Below are 16,439 nucleotides of genomic sequence, written 5' to 3'. Positions count from 1 at the left end.
AACCCAGGTGACTCGGCCCTGTAGCTAGACTCATCCGATGATGCCCTCACTCGCCACGACTGTCCCCATGAGGACCCAGAGTACCGGCCCCACTGGACCCATCGACGGCTCCTCCACCCAGACTCCCTTTCGTGCACCCACGCGCCCCGCCACTTGTCCTCCGAGGGGGCCCCAACCTCTGCAGACACCCTCGCCTGTTTCTGGACTCTGGCTGTCCGCTCTCAGACCTCTGCTCTCCTAACGCCACCCCCCAGCTTCACTGCCTTCTTGGGGGGGCCCTGCATACCATGAACCTCCCCAGAGGGCTGACTGCTGGGTGTGTCGAGGCGCCCCTGGCCTTGTCATAGCCTCTCTGCAGCCTTAAGGGAACCTTGGCCTCCACACGGCTCTTACCGTCTGTGGCCACCTCAAACCATCTTCCCAGCAGCTACTAACTCGATCAATTTAAGCTCAAAGCAGACACACAGACAAACAGACAAAATGGTCAGACCCTGAAATCAAAAGAAGCAGACACCAGAAATCGAGTCCTCAAAAAAGATCAAATTCTTCCTGTGCTCCCAACAGATGAGGCCCTGGCGCACAGGCCCCGGGGGCTCCCTGGGGCTAGGGTGAGCTCTCGGGCACCAGCCGGAGGAGTGACCAGGACCCAAAGACAAGGGTCGGGGCTGCAGGACCGCACGGAGTGATGCACCAGTCAGCGGATGGTTTTATTCCCGCGATGGCGGCAGGAGCAACATTTGCTAACAAGAGATGTTGACCAGGGAAGGTAGCAGCTGGGGTTTTCTAGAGCTGGGTGATCGAGCGAGTTGTGAGAACGGATGAGGGAGTCTGGCACGTGCCAGGACAACTTGGCCTTTCAGGATCGGGCTCTGGGCTCACAGTGGGGTGCGACCTCCAACACAGATAAATTCAGCAGCGTCGTCCCGTGTCCGCCTCCTGGTATGTAGTGGACTGAGCGCTGTGGGTCCTCCTGGGAGCCTGCGGGGTGTGTGTGTGTGTGTGTGTGTGTGTGTGTGTGTGTGCACGCACGCGTGTTGCAGAGTCTGTGTCTCTCCCAGGTCTTCTCTGAGCTGGGGGCTGTGTTGTGCCACACGTCTGTGCTGTCTCCGTGTCCCGCACCTGGTGGTACCGTGTGCGTTGCTGAGCCTTCTCGGTTCCAGGTGAGTTTTGCTGAGAGAGTGTGCTTCCTCATACACGCGTGTTTGCTTCAGTGTGTGCGTCTCCCCCCATGTTTCCCCCAGTTCTCCTGGTGTGCGTGTGCAGTGCGACAGGGCTTCGGCCTCAGCGTTTCTGTTTGTGTTGGCAGGGCTGCCTGTTTCCGCCCCGGGGCGGGGGTGGGGGTACTGGTGGCCTCTCTCCGTCTCTCTGCTGGTCTGGCTGTAGCTGCAGGTATGTTTCAGTGTGTGTGTCTGTGCACGTGTGTGCACGCGTGTGTGCATGTAGCTTGGCCTCTGTGTGGCGTGTGCTCCGGCTCAGGCCTTCTCCAGTCCCACATTCCTCCTGCTCCTTTGTGCTCTGTGCTACAAAAAATATTTGCATTTTCCACGACTCATAATTTTTCCTCCTCAATCGCTACCAGATGTGAATCCTGTGGTCCCCGTCCCCATGGCAACAGAGGTTCCAGCAGCCGCGGTTCCCTTTTGTGGCGCCTGCCCTGGGAGCTGGCGCTGCTGCAGGGCCATGGGGGGAAGTGGGTGTTGGGCCGGGGTGGGGTTCGGCAGCTCCCTCACCAGGCTGCTACCTAGACCGTCCGGGGGTGCTTCCTGGCTGAGTGCCCCAGGCCACAGCGTCTGGCCTCCAGGGTGCCGGTGGCAGGGTTGCTGCAGGAAGTGCCAGAGGGGCCCCTGCTCTGTGGGGCGCTGACACAGAGGGGCTCCTGAAGTTCAGGGTCTCCGATGCTCAGAGGCTCCGGGGCAGGGGGCGGAGGGGCCCGGGGGAGGCCTGCTGGACGTGAGATATGGGGCCCGAGCCCTCCGGGCGCCCCAACTGTGCTGATCCAGGCCGGGGAGTGGTTTGCCCGCGGGAGCAGGGGTTGGGGGGTCGGGGAGCAACAGGGTGGGCACGGCGAGTGGGGGCGCCCAGCCACTGCCGCCTGACCCACCGCCTGCCCTCCACGCCCTCCTCGGTCCGTGCCCTGCCCTCGCTGGGCCTCTGCCCCTCCTGGCCGACGTTAAGGCTGTGTTCTCCGCCTGGCAGCCAGCACGGCCTGGTGCCGGAAGGAAGGGATGAGGCTGTGGCCAGGCGCAGGGCCACGGCTGGGAGGGTGCCCGGCTGGCTCTAGGGAAGCTGCGTGCCCAGGGAGCGGGAGCCCGCCTTCCACGTGCGGCCCGACCAGGCCAGAGGCGGGGACCACGGCCATGGGAGCCACGCCAGATGTCCACCCGTGCCATGAGGCGTCTCCGCTCAGCTGGCTCGGCCCCTGCATGGGTCACCGACGTGGACCTCCAGGTGGCATCCGGCCAGAGGACCGGAGACTCACCAGGTGAGACCCCCGAGCTGCCAGCACTGGTCACACTCCGGTCGTTCCAGGGTCCACAGGGAGGGCATGGGGAGGTGATGGGAGCGTCTTGGCTGAATCTCCTGACGGAAAGAGCTGGCAGCAGGGTTGGGGGCGGTGAGGAAGAGGCCCACCAGGCAGAGGCGGGCAATGGAGGAGTCCAGGTGGGTGGGGACAGCGCACACCACAGAGAGGTGAGGTTATGGAGCTGGGGAAGGTCACTTGTGAGGCCCTCCTGAGGGCCACAAGCCCTGAAGACACAGAATAAGGGATGCAGAAAGAAGGCGAGGCCAGAGAGGGGCCAGCTGGGGCTCAGGGCCAGGCATGCTCCCCCCTCCCGCAGCTCCCGCAGCCAGCAGGGTGGGCGGCCGAGCGTTTCCGGCTGAGGACAGGGAGCCCATTGAGACGGACAGCAGGGCTCTGTGCACGGCCAGACGGTCCTGTTTGTGCCAGACGTGGCCCAGCTAGAGGCTGTGCCCCTGGCCTGCCCCAGCCCCTGACCTGCCCCAGACACACCAAAGGGCTTGGGGCCCCGAGTGTCACAGCGGTGGCCGGTGGGGAAGGCACAGGGCAGGAGTCGCCGCGCACGGGCTCCTTCCTTGTAACCACCCTATCTGTTCCTGCCCACCCCGGCATCACCAGCTGCCAGTGGAGGGGGGGGTGGGCTGAGTGGATGCCCAACACATTGGATAAAAAGCTGAAGGCTGGGCAGACGGACAGGACCCACTTCCCACGTGGTCCTGGGGGACCCACCTGGGCTCCCAGATGCCACTTGGGTCAAGGGGTGCCAGGTTTCTTGGGGTGACGTCCTTGTCAGAGGCCCAGCAGAGAGGAAGCGGGCAGACCATGGTGTTGGGGGGGGAGGCACTTTATTCAGAAAGCTTTGGCCAAGCCCCTGCTGAGAGGAGCCCATCCTGGGGCCCCCCAGGGGTGGGGGGGGTGGGAGCAGCCCTGCCGGGGGCCTATAAATACATCTCCTCAGGCCACTGGAGTTGCCCCTCAGATTCCCAGGCATGTGGGGTGCTGGGAGGCCATCAAAACCAGCTCGACAGCAGAGGGGGCTGGGGAGGCTGGGGAGGACTGGTTGGGGGACAGCCAAGCCCCCTGAGGAGCAGAGACCAGCCCTCCTCCTGTCAACCAGAGGCCCTGGGGCTCGGCCAGTGGAAGGAGCCTCTGGCCAGGGTCGCCGGGAGGGAGCCTCCAGCCAGAGGCGCCAGGCCCTGACCGGAGAGGCATCCCGGGTGGAAGTGCTTCTGGCCCCAGCCAGTGAGAAGGTGGCCCAGACGAGGCACTCTGGCCAGTGGGAGGTGTTCTCTAGACAGAGCCCTCCTGCCCCTGGCCTTGGAGAGCCCAGCGGGCAGACGGGAGCCCTCCCCAGGGAGGCTGTGGGAAAGGAGGGGTCAGCGAAGCGCCTGTCAGGCCTCAGCCACCAGGATGGGGCTTCCTGCCGCAGCATGCACGGGTCCGTCCAGGAGGGCCTCAGGGCCCGAACCAGCGAGACGCAGCGTCCCGCCCGGGAGAGGAGGGCGCGCAGGGCGCGGGGCGCCAAGCAGTGCTGCTAAGCGGGGAAGTTGCAGGCCCACGGGCCGCCCTTACTACAGCGTGGGCGCGCCCGCCCGGCCCGGCTCGCCCGCCAGCTCCCGGCTCTTCTTGCGGGGCGGCTTCTGAATGGGGGTTTTCTTTCGAGGGGTGTCGGATCCAGGCGTGCCGGCTGCCGCCTTTTCGGGCCCCGGGGCCTCAGGCGCAGGGGGCGAACGGGCCGGTGAGGAGGGAGGCACGGAGCGCTTGGCCTTCTGCGGAGGCGCCGGCTTCTCTCGGGGACCCTGCATGCCCGGGGGCCCCTCGGCACGGCCCAGGCTGCGAGTCTTGTCGCGCAGCTCGGCGGCCAGCATGGAGGCGGCCTCGGGAGCGCTGCGCGGGGGCCCGCCAGCGTCCGTGGGCTCTGGGAGGCCCGGGCCGCGGCCCCGAGCCCGAGCCCGAGGCGGGGAGGGTGCCGCGAGGGCCGGCCCCTCCTCCGCCAGCCCGGGGGGCCGCGCCGACGTGTCGCTGGGCGTCCGTTTCCTCTTGCTGGGGCTGGGGGCGGCCCCGGGGCCCGCGGGTGGAGGCGAGGGCGCACGGGCGGCTGCAGCGGCCCCGGCACCGTGCTTGCCATGGATCCAGGACACCTTGGGTTTGGTGGCAGGGTCGGGTGGTGGCGGCTTCCGGCGCTCGGGCGATGGCGAAAGCGACAGACCTCGGGCCTCGTCTTGGACCCGGGCCGGCCGGGCCTCGCGCCGGGCCACGCGCGCATAAAGCGCCCCTCCGGGCCCGTCACCGCTGCATGCGGACCGCTCGCTGTCGGAGGACGCGGGAAGGGGCGCCGCCTCCTCCGCGGGCGTGGTCACTGGCGACGCGGCGGGGACGTCCGAATCCCGGCTCTCGGCGGCCGCCTCTGACCAGGGAAGAGCGGGACGGTTACCGCCCGCAGGAAAAGCTCGGCCCTCCAGCCTACAGGCACAAGCCCCCGCCGGCGCCCCCTCCTGTCCTCTTCCCGTCCCCACTGGCGCTCAGGCGTCCTGGCATCCAAACAGGCCTGGTTTGCTCCCCGCGCTGACCGCTGACTTGGAGCCCCCAGGCAGGATGAGAGGCTCCTTCCTGGGCCGCAGCCCCACCTCGGCCCCCCGCACCCCTCCCCCACCGCCACCATCGCCATCTCTGACTCTCGAGTCCTTATCCTTCTTTAAGAGCAAGGCCTTCCAAGGCTCAGGGTCACCTGCTCAGGGTCATTCACGGGGATAGAAGCAGGAGAAGGGCCAGAAGTCCAGCGAGTGAGGTTGCTTCCTGACGTCTGTGAGCCAAGGCTTCCTGAGAAAGTGTGCCTCCAGACCTCAAAGACTCCCTTTCCTGTCTCCTCTTGCCAGCCCCTCCCCCAGCCCAGAAACTTCTCTCTGCCTGGTCTCCCCAGATGTGAACCTGGCTGTGGCTACCTCCCCAGACAACCAGCCCAGTCTGGTGCTGGGCAGCACAGAAGCCTGACCTGCAGCCTCAGCTGTGTGCCCACCCCGCCAGCTGACAGCATCACCAGCCCTTCCTCCCTGTCCCTCTGAGCACAGAGGTCTTTTCAGCAAGAATCCTTCACTGGGTCAGAGTGAGAAGGGTCCTCACCCCAAGCAGAGGCCAACTCACCCTCGTGGGGTACGCAGTACACGGGGCCTTCATCTGTGGTATCGAAGGAGGAGAAGGAGGCCCGGGAAGACCACGATGGTGAGGGCTGCTCGAGGCCCGAGGGCGGGTCCAGGAAGCTGCAGTTGAGTGTGTTGTCCAGGTCGTGATGGGCCACTGGGGGGACGGGGGCACAGCTGCCGGGGGCCCTCCTTGCCCAGCCAGGGCCCTCACCAGCCCTCCTGCCACAGTTAGGTAGGGACCTAGCGAGCTGTACCCTAAGACTCTGAGGAGGACAGGCCTCTCCCAGCAGCCAGGAGCTGACCGAGGTCAGGCCGAAAGTTGTGAAAACAGGGACCACCTAGCTGGGAGACGGCATCAGGCCCTCCAGGCCAAGCTTCAGACCCTGCCCCGAGCAGTTTCTGAGAGCAAACGTGCAGTGGGGAGGCCACCTTTTGGCTCAGCCCACCTCAGCAGGCTGCCACCCCCAGGCACAGCCTCGACAGATGTAGACCCTGCCAACAGGGAATCACAGAGCCTGCCAGCCTGTCCCCCTCGCATAAACAGGAGGCGGGCTCTGGCCCCTACACCCGTGTCCACAGACCCCACCAAGCTGAGCGGGCCCAGCGTGGCTTTTCTCCGCGGTCTCCACCGTTACCTCCCAGACTTCATCACCTTGTCCCCTTCATCTTTGGAAACAAGTGGGAAAGACACAGAGCGTGCACCCCGGTGTGAACCAGTGCAGAGAGAGGAGAGGAAACGGCAGGCCCTGCAGCCCGCAGCTGACCCATCCTGACATCGCGGTGGGGGCCAGCCTGCCCCCTTTCCAGGGAAGACCCTGAGCACTGCCAGAAATCTGGGCCGGGGGCAGGGGCTTCTTGCGGCAGGGCATTCCCACGCACAGGTCCCGCGTCCACCTGCGGCTCCGCACCAGGACAGACGGTGCGTTCACTCCTGCAGACTGCGGGGCGACGGGACGTCCAGGCCACCCCCCTGCCTTCCTCCCGGGCTCCCCCGTATCCGCAAGCCCTCTTTCCTCGCCCTGGGCGCACCCCTCCTCGACCCTCCCATGGACAATCAAGGCCCCGCCGTCCCTATACTGACCCGGTCACGGCCACTTCCCCGCAGCCGCCTGCGTCCGAGGTGTTCCCAGTTCATCCTTACCTACGACCTTGGGCAGCTTCTGCCTGCGGAGCGGGATCCGGGGAAGCTTCATGCTGATACGACTGAAGCGTCCGCACAGGCGCTGCGGCGCCTTCTTCCTCCCCAGCGAGAGCTCCCTGCGGGGTCGGGGCCTGAGCGAAGGGGACTGGGCCTTGCCTTGGGGGCGGGGCAAGTCAGCCGGCGCCCACCCACGGACGGCCGGGCGGTGCCTACAGTGGACGCGGCCCCTCGGGGCGGGGCCTGAGCTAACAGGGGCCGGGGCCTACAGTGTACTGGGCCCCTCGGGGCGGGGCCTGAACTAACGGGGGCGGTGCCACCCGGGGACGGGGCGGGGCCGGGAAGGGAGCACCTCGCCGCAGACCCCGCGCGACGCGCGCCGGGCTAGGGCTGGGCGGCGAAGCCTCACCCGCGCGCTGGGTCCTTGCCGCGGCAGGCGCAGCAGCAGCCGAGCAGCGAGAGTAGCAGGCCGAGGAGCAGGGCGAGCAGCGCCCCCGCGCCCATCACGCCCTTACGCTGGTTGGTCTCTGTGGGGAGCGCCAGATCAGAGCGGGGGCCAGCGACCCCCGCGCCCCCGCCCGGCGGCCCCTACCCACTCACCCAGGCGGCAGGCACCGGTGACCGGGTCGCACGAGTCCTCGTGGCAGCTGCAGGCCTGGGCGCAGTCCACGCCGTGGAGCCCGGGCGGGCATGTCAGGTTACAGCTGCGGGAGCGCGAGGTCAGGGAGGCGGGCGGGGTCTGGGGGCGCCGCCGAGCTGCCCTCCGAGACGCCTCCCGCGCTCGACCCCGCGGCCGGCCAGCCCCGCGTTCCCTGGCTCCACTCTCTAGGGACTGCGGCCACCCCCACCTAAAGCACGTCCTGGGCGATCAGTGTTTCGGAAACGAATGGGTGCACTCCAGCGCCGGGGAGTCTGGGGGACCGGCCAAGATCACTGGCCGCGGTGCCCACTTCGGGGCTGACTCTCGATGTGCAGGGAATAGGCTGCCGGACCAGACCCGTGGGTCTACGTGGAGGTCCCTGCGCACTTCATATCATCAGCTCAGGGGAGCCCACTGACCACAGGCTGACCTGGCCGCCGGATCCGGCTCGAACGCCAGCTCCACGCCAGGGCAGGAAACTGCCCTCCAAGAGCCCCTGGTCGCTCCCTAGCTGGCTGAGGGCCAAGCCTGGGTCCCGCCTGGTCACCAGTACAGCAGCCTCTGGGGTCTGGCTGGAGCCCTGTGCCAGATGCTGACCCGGACCTCTCGGCCCCGAGCACTCACTGGGGCCCGTGGACGCCCGGGCCGCAGAGGCATCGTCCGGACCGGAAGTCGCAGTGGCCGCTCCCGCAGTCGGCGCACACGAACGCGCAGTCCTCGCCGTACGTGCCATTGCTGCACCTGGTCTCACACCTCGGGACGGGGGGAGGGGGCGTCAGTGGGAACAGGGCCCACGGAGTCCAGTGCGGGGGGCAGCCGGGGCAGGGCGGCGGGGGCTGCGTGCCCGGGGCGCACGCGCGGCGCTCACCGGTCGCCGATCCAGCCCGCGTTGCAGCGCGTGCACTTGCCGGTCACGTGGTTGCAGGCGTGCCCGTCGCGACACGGCGGGCACCGGCGGCCGCAGCCCTCGCCGTAGAAGCCGGCGGCGCACGGCTGGTCGCATTTGGTGCCGTTCCAGCCGGGCTCGCACGTCAGGCAGCGGCCCTCGGCCACGGTGCACGGCTGCTGGCCCTTGCACTGGCCGCATCTGGGGAAGGGGCGGGAGGCTAGGCGGGGCCCGGGCCCCTCGGCGGCCGGTCCGTCCCTCCCCTCCCCGGGCGGGGCCCGCGCTTACCGGCGGCGGCAGCCCAGGCCGTAGAAGCCGGCGGGGCACGGCTCCCGGCAGTACTTGCCCCTGTAGCCGGGCTCGCACGCGCACGTGCCGTCCACCGGGTGGCAGCGGCCGCGGAAGCACTGGCAATAGCGCTCGCAGCGCGCGCCGAACGTGCGCTCCCGGCACTGGCAGCGGCCGCTCTGCTGCTCGCACGGCGACGCGCTGCAGGCGCACTGGTTGTTGCAGCTGCGGCCCCACCAGCCCGCGTGGCACAGGCAGGCGCCCGTCTGCGGGTCGCAGCGCGACGTGGCGCTGCAGTAGCACGCGCTGGCGCACTGCGGGCCCCACCAGCCGGGCTCGCAGCGACACGCGCCGCTCCGCGGGTGGCACGCGCCGTGCTGGCACTGGCACGCATGCTCGCAGCGTGCGCCCCAGCGCCGCGCGTGACAAGTACACTGGCCCGTCACGTCCTCGCACTGCCCGTGCGGGTGGCAGACGCACAGCTCCTTGCAGTCGGGACCCCAGAACTGGCGCGGGCACTCTGCAGGAGGAGTGGAGACGGGGCGGGCTGCCCAGGCGCTGGCGAGAGAGCCTGCTCGCTTCCCATCCGGCGCCCCGCCCCGAACCTGGCCCCGCCCCCTCGAAGCCCCGCCCCCACTCAGACCCCCGCCCCCTCGGACCCTGCCCCCACCGCCCCGCGCCCGCTGGGATCCGCGCTCACTGGTGTCGCAGTTGGCCCCGAAGTAACCGTGGCGGCAGCGGCATTCGCCGGGTCGCACGCACACCTCGTTCTCCGAGCACGTGGAGTTGCCTTCGCACACAGCTGCGGACGAGACGGGCCGAGGTGTCCCTAGTCCAGCCGCCGCACTTGTCTCCTGCTCTCCGTGCCCCACCCCCACCCCGGGCGCGATCCCAGGTGACCCACTCACCGATCCCACACTCGTCCCCCTGCTGCCTCCAGCCGGCGCAGCACGTGAGCTCCTGAGAACTGCAGGCAGAGAGACTGGCGCCTGAGTCTGAGCCCCTTGCGCTGGGAACCGCCTCCCCCAGCCCCCAGCAATCCCCACCCTGCCCTCGGGAGGTGGTTATCGGAGGCGCTGCTATAGGAGTAAGTCACAAGTTTCAGCCATCCAGAGCGAACCCTGGGAGGTGGCAGAGAACAGACCACTTCCAAAAAATTCACAGTTCCCTCTACTTGGGGGTCTTGCCTCTCCTGATCTGTGCCCTCTTCCCCCATCCACTAGGCCTGAGAAGAGACCCCAGGCGTCGGAGGAGGGGCAGTGGTGAGGTGGGGGTGGAGCAAAGGTCTCTGAGCCTCCAGGACCAGCTCCAGTGAGGCAGGCTAGGGCACCCCAGGATGTGGCAGAGTCTGGCCCGATGGGTGTCAAGGGTTCAGACCCAGACAGTGCCAGGACTGGCTGGGTCGGGCAGCATATCAGAATGCCCTGTTGGGGCTAAAACAGGCAGCCTCTGAGCGAGGTGGCCTCAGCAAGGGGCTTGCTCGGGGACGGGCAGGAGATGCCCAGGGAGTCTGTCCAGGTGAGGAAAGTGCAAGAGAGGGCTGCGGAGCACCAGGGCGAGGCTCGGGCTCGAGGAAGGCCACGCTGGGACGCCCTCTCTGCAGCTTCATGAAACCTCAATTTTATTTGGCTTTCCAAGGTACAGTAGGAGGTAAGAACTCCCTAAGTGCGCATGTTGGGGTGAGGCAGCCTCCCGAGCCCTGGGCTGATGGGGTGGGCAGACACAGAGGTTTGGCGGCCCTGCCCAAGTGAAGCCATGGCCCCTGGTGAGGGTCATGAGTGCTGAGGTGGGGTGTGCCCACGCTGCGGGCAAAGGAGGTTGAGAAGGATCAGACACTCAGACTACAGGTCTTTGCGGTCTCAGATCCTAAAGGCACATGGCCTCCATCCAACCTCAGGGCACAGGAGGGAGGATGGGAACCCAGAACTGGCAAGTGTTGGTGGAGGAGGTGGGAGGGGCCTGATGGCCCTGGTGTGTAGGGTGTCAGGGAAAGGAAAGGCTGAGCCCCCCTTAGCAGGCCCCTCAGAAGATGCCCTCCATGTTCCCAGCTTGAGATGATCACTAAACCCTGGGTCACCCCCTGCCTCTTCTGCCAGCCTGAGCCCAGGACTCTGGATGGAGAGCCTCTGGAGCCGGTCCTTCAGCAGGCGACCCCACCAGAATGGCCTCCTGGGACGGCCTGGGAATACTGCCTGCCTTCTGCCCCAGATGGCCTGGCTGCCTGGCCCTGGCAGCTTGGGAGCCTTGCCTTAGGGCCACAGGACGGTGCATTGGATTTTTGGGTCTGCCACTTGCTGTGTGACCTTGGGCACAGAACTTAATCTGACCGCCAGCTGCTATATCTGTACAATGGGTCCCCATAGGTTTGGCAGGATTAAGAGAGTGAGATGTGTCCAGCTTTTGGCACTAAAACAAAAAAAAAAGTCACCCCCCCACAAAAAAAAGAAGTCACCCAAGAAATTTCCTGGTAACTCAGCCAGTAAAGAATTTGCCTGCCATGCAGGAGACCCCGGCTCAATTCCTGAGTCGGGAAGATCCCCTGAAGGAGGGCATGGCAACCCACTCTAGTACTCTTGCCCGGAGAATCCCATGGACAGAGGAGCCTGCCAGGCTGCAGTCCGTGGGTTCGCAAAGAGTCGGAGACATGACTGAGTGGCTAAGCACAGCTCAAGAACTCACCCAAGGTTGCTGTGTGCGCTTCAGCCCCTGCTGAACAGGCCCCAGGAAGCTCCCCCAGCACGACTGGCACCCAGGCTCCACCCAATAGAGCTAAAAACCCCACCCGCTGGCGGGACAGAGCCTATGTAGACAATGAGCCTGTGGGACCCCTCCTCCTGAGACGGGCGGCAGGAAAGACTGGGATGGGCTGGCAGCCCGGTCTCCCAGATCTAATGAAAGTGAGAGGTCGAGAAAGAGGGCCGGGGACAGGGCAGCTCCGACACTCAGGCGGGACCCTGCGCATCAGTCCAGGCCCCACAGCAAGCAGGCGGTGCCCCCCACGGAGCACGGTCACTGCAGCTGGAGCTGTGCTGGTTTAGACCCTGATCCTGAACCCGCCCAAGCGCACTGCCCACTTGCTGTGCCAGTATCTGCCCTCCCCTCTGCCCCCACACCCCCCGGGAGTCCACGGCAGCTGGGCTCTCCTGCCCCCCATGGGTACCCCCCCACTGCGCCCCCTCCCTCATGAGGCTCTCCGAGTCCCAGTGAGACAATGGCAGTGCCTTGGGGGCCTCCTCCCTGCAAGCCCCCACCCCGAGTGGACTCTGTCTCAGGGTAAGGCCTGTCTTTCCAGGCTGAGAGGCTGGGACTCTGCGCCCTCCCAGATGATGCACAGAGAAACACCCAGCTCGACCTTCCCAAGTGGACCCAGGATGGACAGGCCACGTGTCCCCTGCCCCCCCACCCCGGCCACCTCATCCTGCCTGCTTCTCTCGCACCTCCTGCCCCGGGGTTTCTGGGGCCTCAGTCTTCTCGGGAGCGGGCAGAGCTCGGGTGGTCTCTCCTCCCCCATCCCCATCCCAGCCACCTGGGCCCCTTGCGCGCTTCCAACAGGCCCTCAGCAGGCAGGGCCTACCCCGACATCGCCAGGCTCTGCTCTGGGTTCCTCTCCCCAGCCTCTCTCACTCATCGCCTCCAGTTGGGTCTCCACGCTGAATACCTCCTCCCTAGCCCTTACCAGATGTCAGATGACTTGTGGAAAGTCTCCCCCTTACACACACACACACACACACACACACACACACACACACACACACACACGACAGCCGTACCCTGGCACCGCCAGGCCCGCACACAGAAAGCCTCTGGGGTTTTACTGACAGAGCTGCTACCCGTGGTCCTCCTGCCTCCAGGCAGAGGGAACAGCTAGTGGAGCTTCGAAAGGCCCAGCCTTGGGAAGGTCATGGAAGAGATGGTCCAGACCCTGGGGAGGGAGGCGGGGCCCCCAGTGGCAGTGGTTCCTGTTAACCACCTCCATACAGAACCAGGATCATGCCCCCTCCCTCCCCTCCACGAGGCGGGTGCCACCCCCAACACCATTTGTCAGGAGCAGGGCCCAGCCCGGAGAGCTTAAGCGATGTGCCCGAGGCCACTCGGATGCGGAGGCCCCAGGATCTGAAACCCAGCCCAGGCTCCCGGCTACTGGAACAGGCGTCCGATGGGGAGGTCCGGGGCGGGGGAACGCGGCCGGCCGGCCATCGGCTACCCGGCAGGGACCCCCATTGGGAAGGAGGGCTGAGGCGAGGCACAGGCCGGCGGCGATCGCGCCCTCCCCCTTCCAGGCAGCCCCGCCCGCCGCCGCCGCCGCATTCCTGGGGCCGGGGAGGCCCGGGAGGCCCGGGAGGCGGCGGCGGCGTCGATGTGAAGCAGATGGCGGGCCAAGCCGGCCCCCGCCCCGGAGGCGGGGCTGACAGCGGGGAGGGGTCTGCGCGCCTCGGGATGCGAGCTCGGAAACCCCGCGCGGCCCCTCACAGCCCCCTTGTCTGCGGCGACCGCCCTGCCCCCGGACGCGGCCTCCCTGGGCCCTGCGGCCCCGGGCGTCCCGACTGCCTGCCGGGGGCCGGTGGCAGCCCCTCCAGCTGCCCTCCCGCCCGCCCGCCTGGCGCCTCCCGCCCGCGCCAGATCACCCGCACACGCCGGATCCCCGCCCCCGCGCGGAGATGCCCTTGACCTCGCAGTGGCCCCTGACAGGCCGACCGGGCCCTCCGACCCCAGCGCCACCTCCGGCTTCTGGCCCGCGCTCTCGGTCCTCCGTGCACGGTCCTGGGCCCCGGTTCCCCGCCCCCCGCACAAGGCCTGTTCCCCCCTCCCCCCACCCCGGCCCACACTGGCTTCCCCAGCCGGCTCTTCGGGGCACCCACATCCCACCCGGGAAGGTCCGCATCCTCCCGAGGCCAGCGCCCGCCCTTGTCCTGTTCCCGCTCCTGGGCCCCTCGACGCCCCGCTCCGCAACCACCCTCTTCCCACCCACGTCGGCTCTTCCTAAGACGCCAATCTGTGCTTCTCACTCGCCTCGAGACCTCCCAGGCTACCCCCTCGCAGGAAGGAGGCCACCGCTGGCCTCTCAGCCTCCCTCCCTGCCGGCTTCGGCCACACTCGTCTGCCCGGGCCCTGGCACATGCCCTGCCACGGACTTGTAAGGCGCTTCCCGTCTTCTTACGGCCCTCCCAACCCGGCCCAAGGGTCCTTCTTTTCTGGGTCTGAAATCTCGGACCTCGTGTGTCTGCCCTCCCGGCGCCCGCTGCCCTCCGCTCTCCTCTAGCTTGGGGTATCCTCGGACGCACCGTCGTGGCCCGGCGCCCGGGCTCGGCCTGGAGCGGAGCCGGCGTCGGGGAGGGCGGCCCGAGGGGCCCGCGCGTGCGGCGCAGGGCGGTCCCCAGCGCCCCCTCCCCTGTCCCGGCCCCGGGCGTCCCCTCCGGCCCCCTCCCCCAGCCCGGCCGGCTCCTACCCGGGTGCGCGGCACACGTTGCGGCCGCGCGGGCTCAGCTCCTGGGGCGCCGCGGGGCCGGGCAGCAGCCAGAGCAGCAGCAGCAGCAGCGACGGCCCCCCGGCTCCCCGGCGCCGCGCCGGCCCGGCCCCCCGGGGCCCTGCGCCCTCCATGCGCCGCGGGGCAGGCGCGGGGCGGGCGCGGGCGCGGGTGCGGCCGTTGCGAGAGCGGCCGGAAGCGGAGTGCACGGCCGGGCGGGGGGCGGCAGGAGGGGCGCCGGGCCGGGCAGGAAATTCCACATCGGCTCCCTGATCCCGGGCCAGCCGCGGCCGGCCAGGCGGCAGCGCCCGCCCCGCGCGCCAGACCCCACCCTCCGGCCGCGCCGCCGCCCCTCCGCACGGCCCCCGCCCCCAGGCGGCCGCGCGCAAACTTGGGGCAAACTTGCAAGGGGCCCGCCGGAGGAATCACCGGCCGCCGCGTTTTCCCTCCCTCCCCAGACACCCACCGGAGAAGCGGGCCCTGCGCGCCCCCGACGAGGCCAGGCCCCGGGGCGGCGGGAGGCGGGTGGGCGCCTGGCCAGCGGTGCCTCGGAGCCTCAGGTCAAGGCCTCAAGCCGGCCTCTGCTCCCGCGGCGACGCCCTCCCGCGCCCGGCGGTGCGGTCAGCGTCTTCCGAGCCGGGCGCAGTCAAAGCCTGAGGCGACGGCGGCTCCCCACGCTTGAGGCCTTGGGTAGGCTGGGTCTGGACCAGAGGCCTGGACGAAGGGGGCCCCGTAGGGACAGACGGGAGCGCTGCCTGCAGTAGCACCGGCCCGGCACCGGCTCCAAGAGATCCTGGAGGTAAAGGCAGGTGGCAGAGGCTGCGCGGGCGGCGGCGGGGCCGGCCAGGGACGGAGCCCCGGCCAGCAAGCCCTTGTCAAGGGGAGAAGGAGCGCTAGGGGCCTGGGATTCTGTCAAGCAGAATCCCCAAGGAAATTCTCAGGGATTTTGGTCCCCGAGGAAAAAATCCTCCAGGTGGAGCCAGGCCTGGAGGCCCAAGGCTCCTAAATCCGGAGCAGTGGGGTGAGGACAGAGCACAGCAGAGACCACAGAGAAAGGGGCTGCGCAGGACCTGGGGACCTGGAGGAAGAGGGGAGCAGAGAGGTCAGACCCTGCTCCAGGCCCAAAGGGCGGGGAGGGCAGGCAGGCTTGGGGAGGGGATGGCAGGGGGATGACCAGCTCCCAGCAGAGCTGGGCTTCTGGGGACCTCAGAGCTGGAGGCAGGGCCAGGGTGGGGGGGCGGGCTGTGTGCGGGCTCCCCGAGGAGGGCTCCTGCCTCAGTCATGTGGGGCCCCATCAGGCAGGAAGGGGCCTGGTCAAAAGCCCCGACAGGCCCAAGGCTGTGGGCATCGCCACACTGGTGGCAGGCGGTGTGGGCGGGAGCCCCGGGGGTTTGGGGCCCCCTCCATCAGCCCCGCTGGTGCAGGATGGGGGTGGCCGCGGGCAGGGTGGCGGGGAAGTCGCACTCATGTGACCACAAACGCAAACACTTCTCTGGGGCAAGTCAACAGGCCAACCACTTCCGGGCAGCCCTGCAGCCCACGCCCCTCCCACGGGACCCCCGTTGGCTGCCCCTTAGGGCGGCCAGCAGACGTCCGTGCGGCCGCTCTGTCCACCCTGCTCCTGGTTTTAGAGGTGTCGCCCAGCTGGACTGGGTTCATGGATGGGAACCTCAGACTCCATCACCTCCCCACCCCCTCCAGCCCCAGAGCTCCTTTGGGCTACAGCTCTGACGGGCACCCCAGGTCTGTCTGAATGCCCCAACACTCCACCCGCCCCAGCCGTGTACCACCTGTGTCTGCTGCCCGCAGGACAGGACCATCCCCAGCCTTGTCTCAGGCCCGCCTTGTGCCTGATGGCGAGTTTCCCGGGAGCCTGGGTACAGGCGGAGTGGGGGACTGTCCATCTGCCTGCCCTCTGGCAGGTGAATACCAGAACAAGGGCGTGCCCATGGGACTGACCAGCACATAGGCCGATGGTGGAGGCCCGGAGCCTGGGCCTGGCAGGGGCAGCTCCCGGAGGAGGCCGACTTTGAAGTGAGAGGGTGGCATGAAGGCTCGAGTGCAGGCCGGAGAGCCTGCCAAGCTGGCAAGCGGGCTGCCTGGGCTGAGGGAGGAGGGAGCAGGCTGCTGGCCGTGGGCCAACACTGCACTGGCCCGCAGCAGGGCCAGGCTGTGGCCCGGGTCATAGAAACCCTTTTGGGGCTCATGTATACCCCACCCCACCCTGGGAGCCTCACAGACCCCCCCCCCCCCCCGTCCCCTGTGGACCAGAGGCCTCTCGCAAAGCCAGGCCTTGGTGCCTGGCTGGGGAGACAGCTGCGCCAGCCGGGACACTCGGGCGGGGCGGACGTCTCAGCCCTTC

The 16,439-nt window shown here is 68.2% G+C and overlaps 1 protein-coding gene across 1 annotated transcript; it reads right to left on the bottom strand.

Annotated features, from left to right (window-relative positions):
* Window positions 1-520: 520 nt before the first annotated feature.
* On the bottom strand, window positions 521-14,267 carry SCARF2 (scavenger receptor class F member 2). Its single transcript, XM_070475761.1, has 11 exons — window positions 14,060-14,267; window positions 9,522-9,580; window positions 9,314-9,415; window positions 8,614-9,133; window positions 8,308-8,526; window positions 8,064-8,192; window positions 7,400-7,503; window positions 7,209-7,326; window positions 6,803-6,918; window positions 5,663-5,815; window positions 521-4,928 (listed from the first exon to the last, which is right to left on the bottom strand). The coding sequence occupies exons 1-11, from the start codon at window positions 14,209-14,211 to the stop codon at window positions 4,093-4,095; spliced, it is 2,508 nt and encodes an 835-aa protein (XP_070331862.1). The 5' UTR covers window positions 14,212-14,267; the 3' UTR covers window positions 521-4,092.
* Between the last annotated feature and the right edge of the window lie 2,172 nt (window positions 14,268-16,439).

This window comes from Odocoileus virginianus, chromosome 12 (genome assembly GCF_023699985.2).
Source record: "Odocoileus virginianus isolate 20LAN1187 ecotype Illinois chromosome 12, Ovbor_1.2, whole genome shotgun sequence".
Taxonomy (NCBI): Eukaryota; Metazoa; Chordata; class Mammalia; order Artiodactyla; family Cervidae; genus Odocoileus; species Odocoileus virginianus.
The sequence above is the reverse complement of the archived record's forward strand: the minus strand, read 5'-3'. Positions and strand labels throughout refer to the sequence as shown.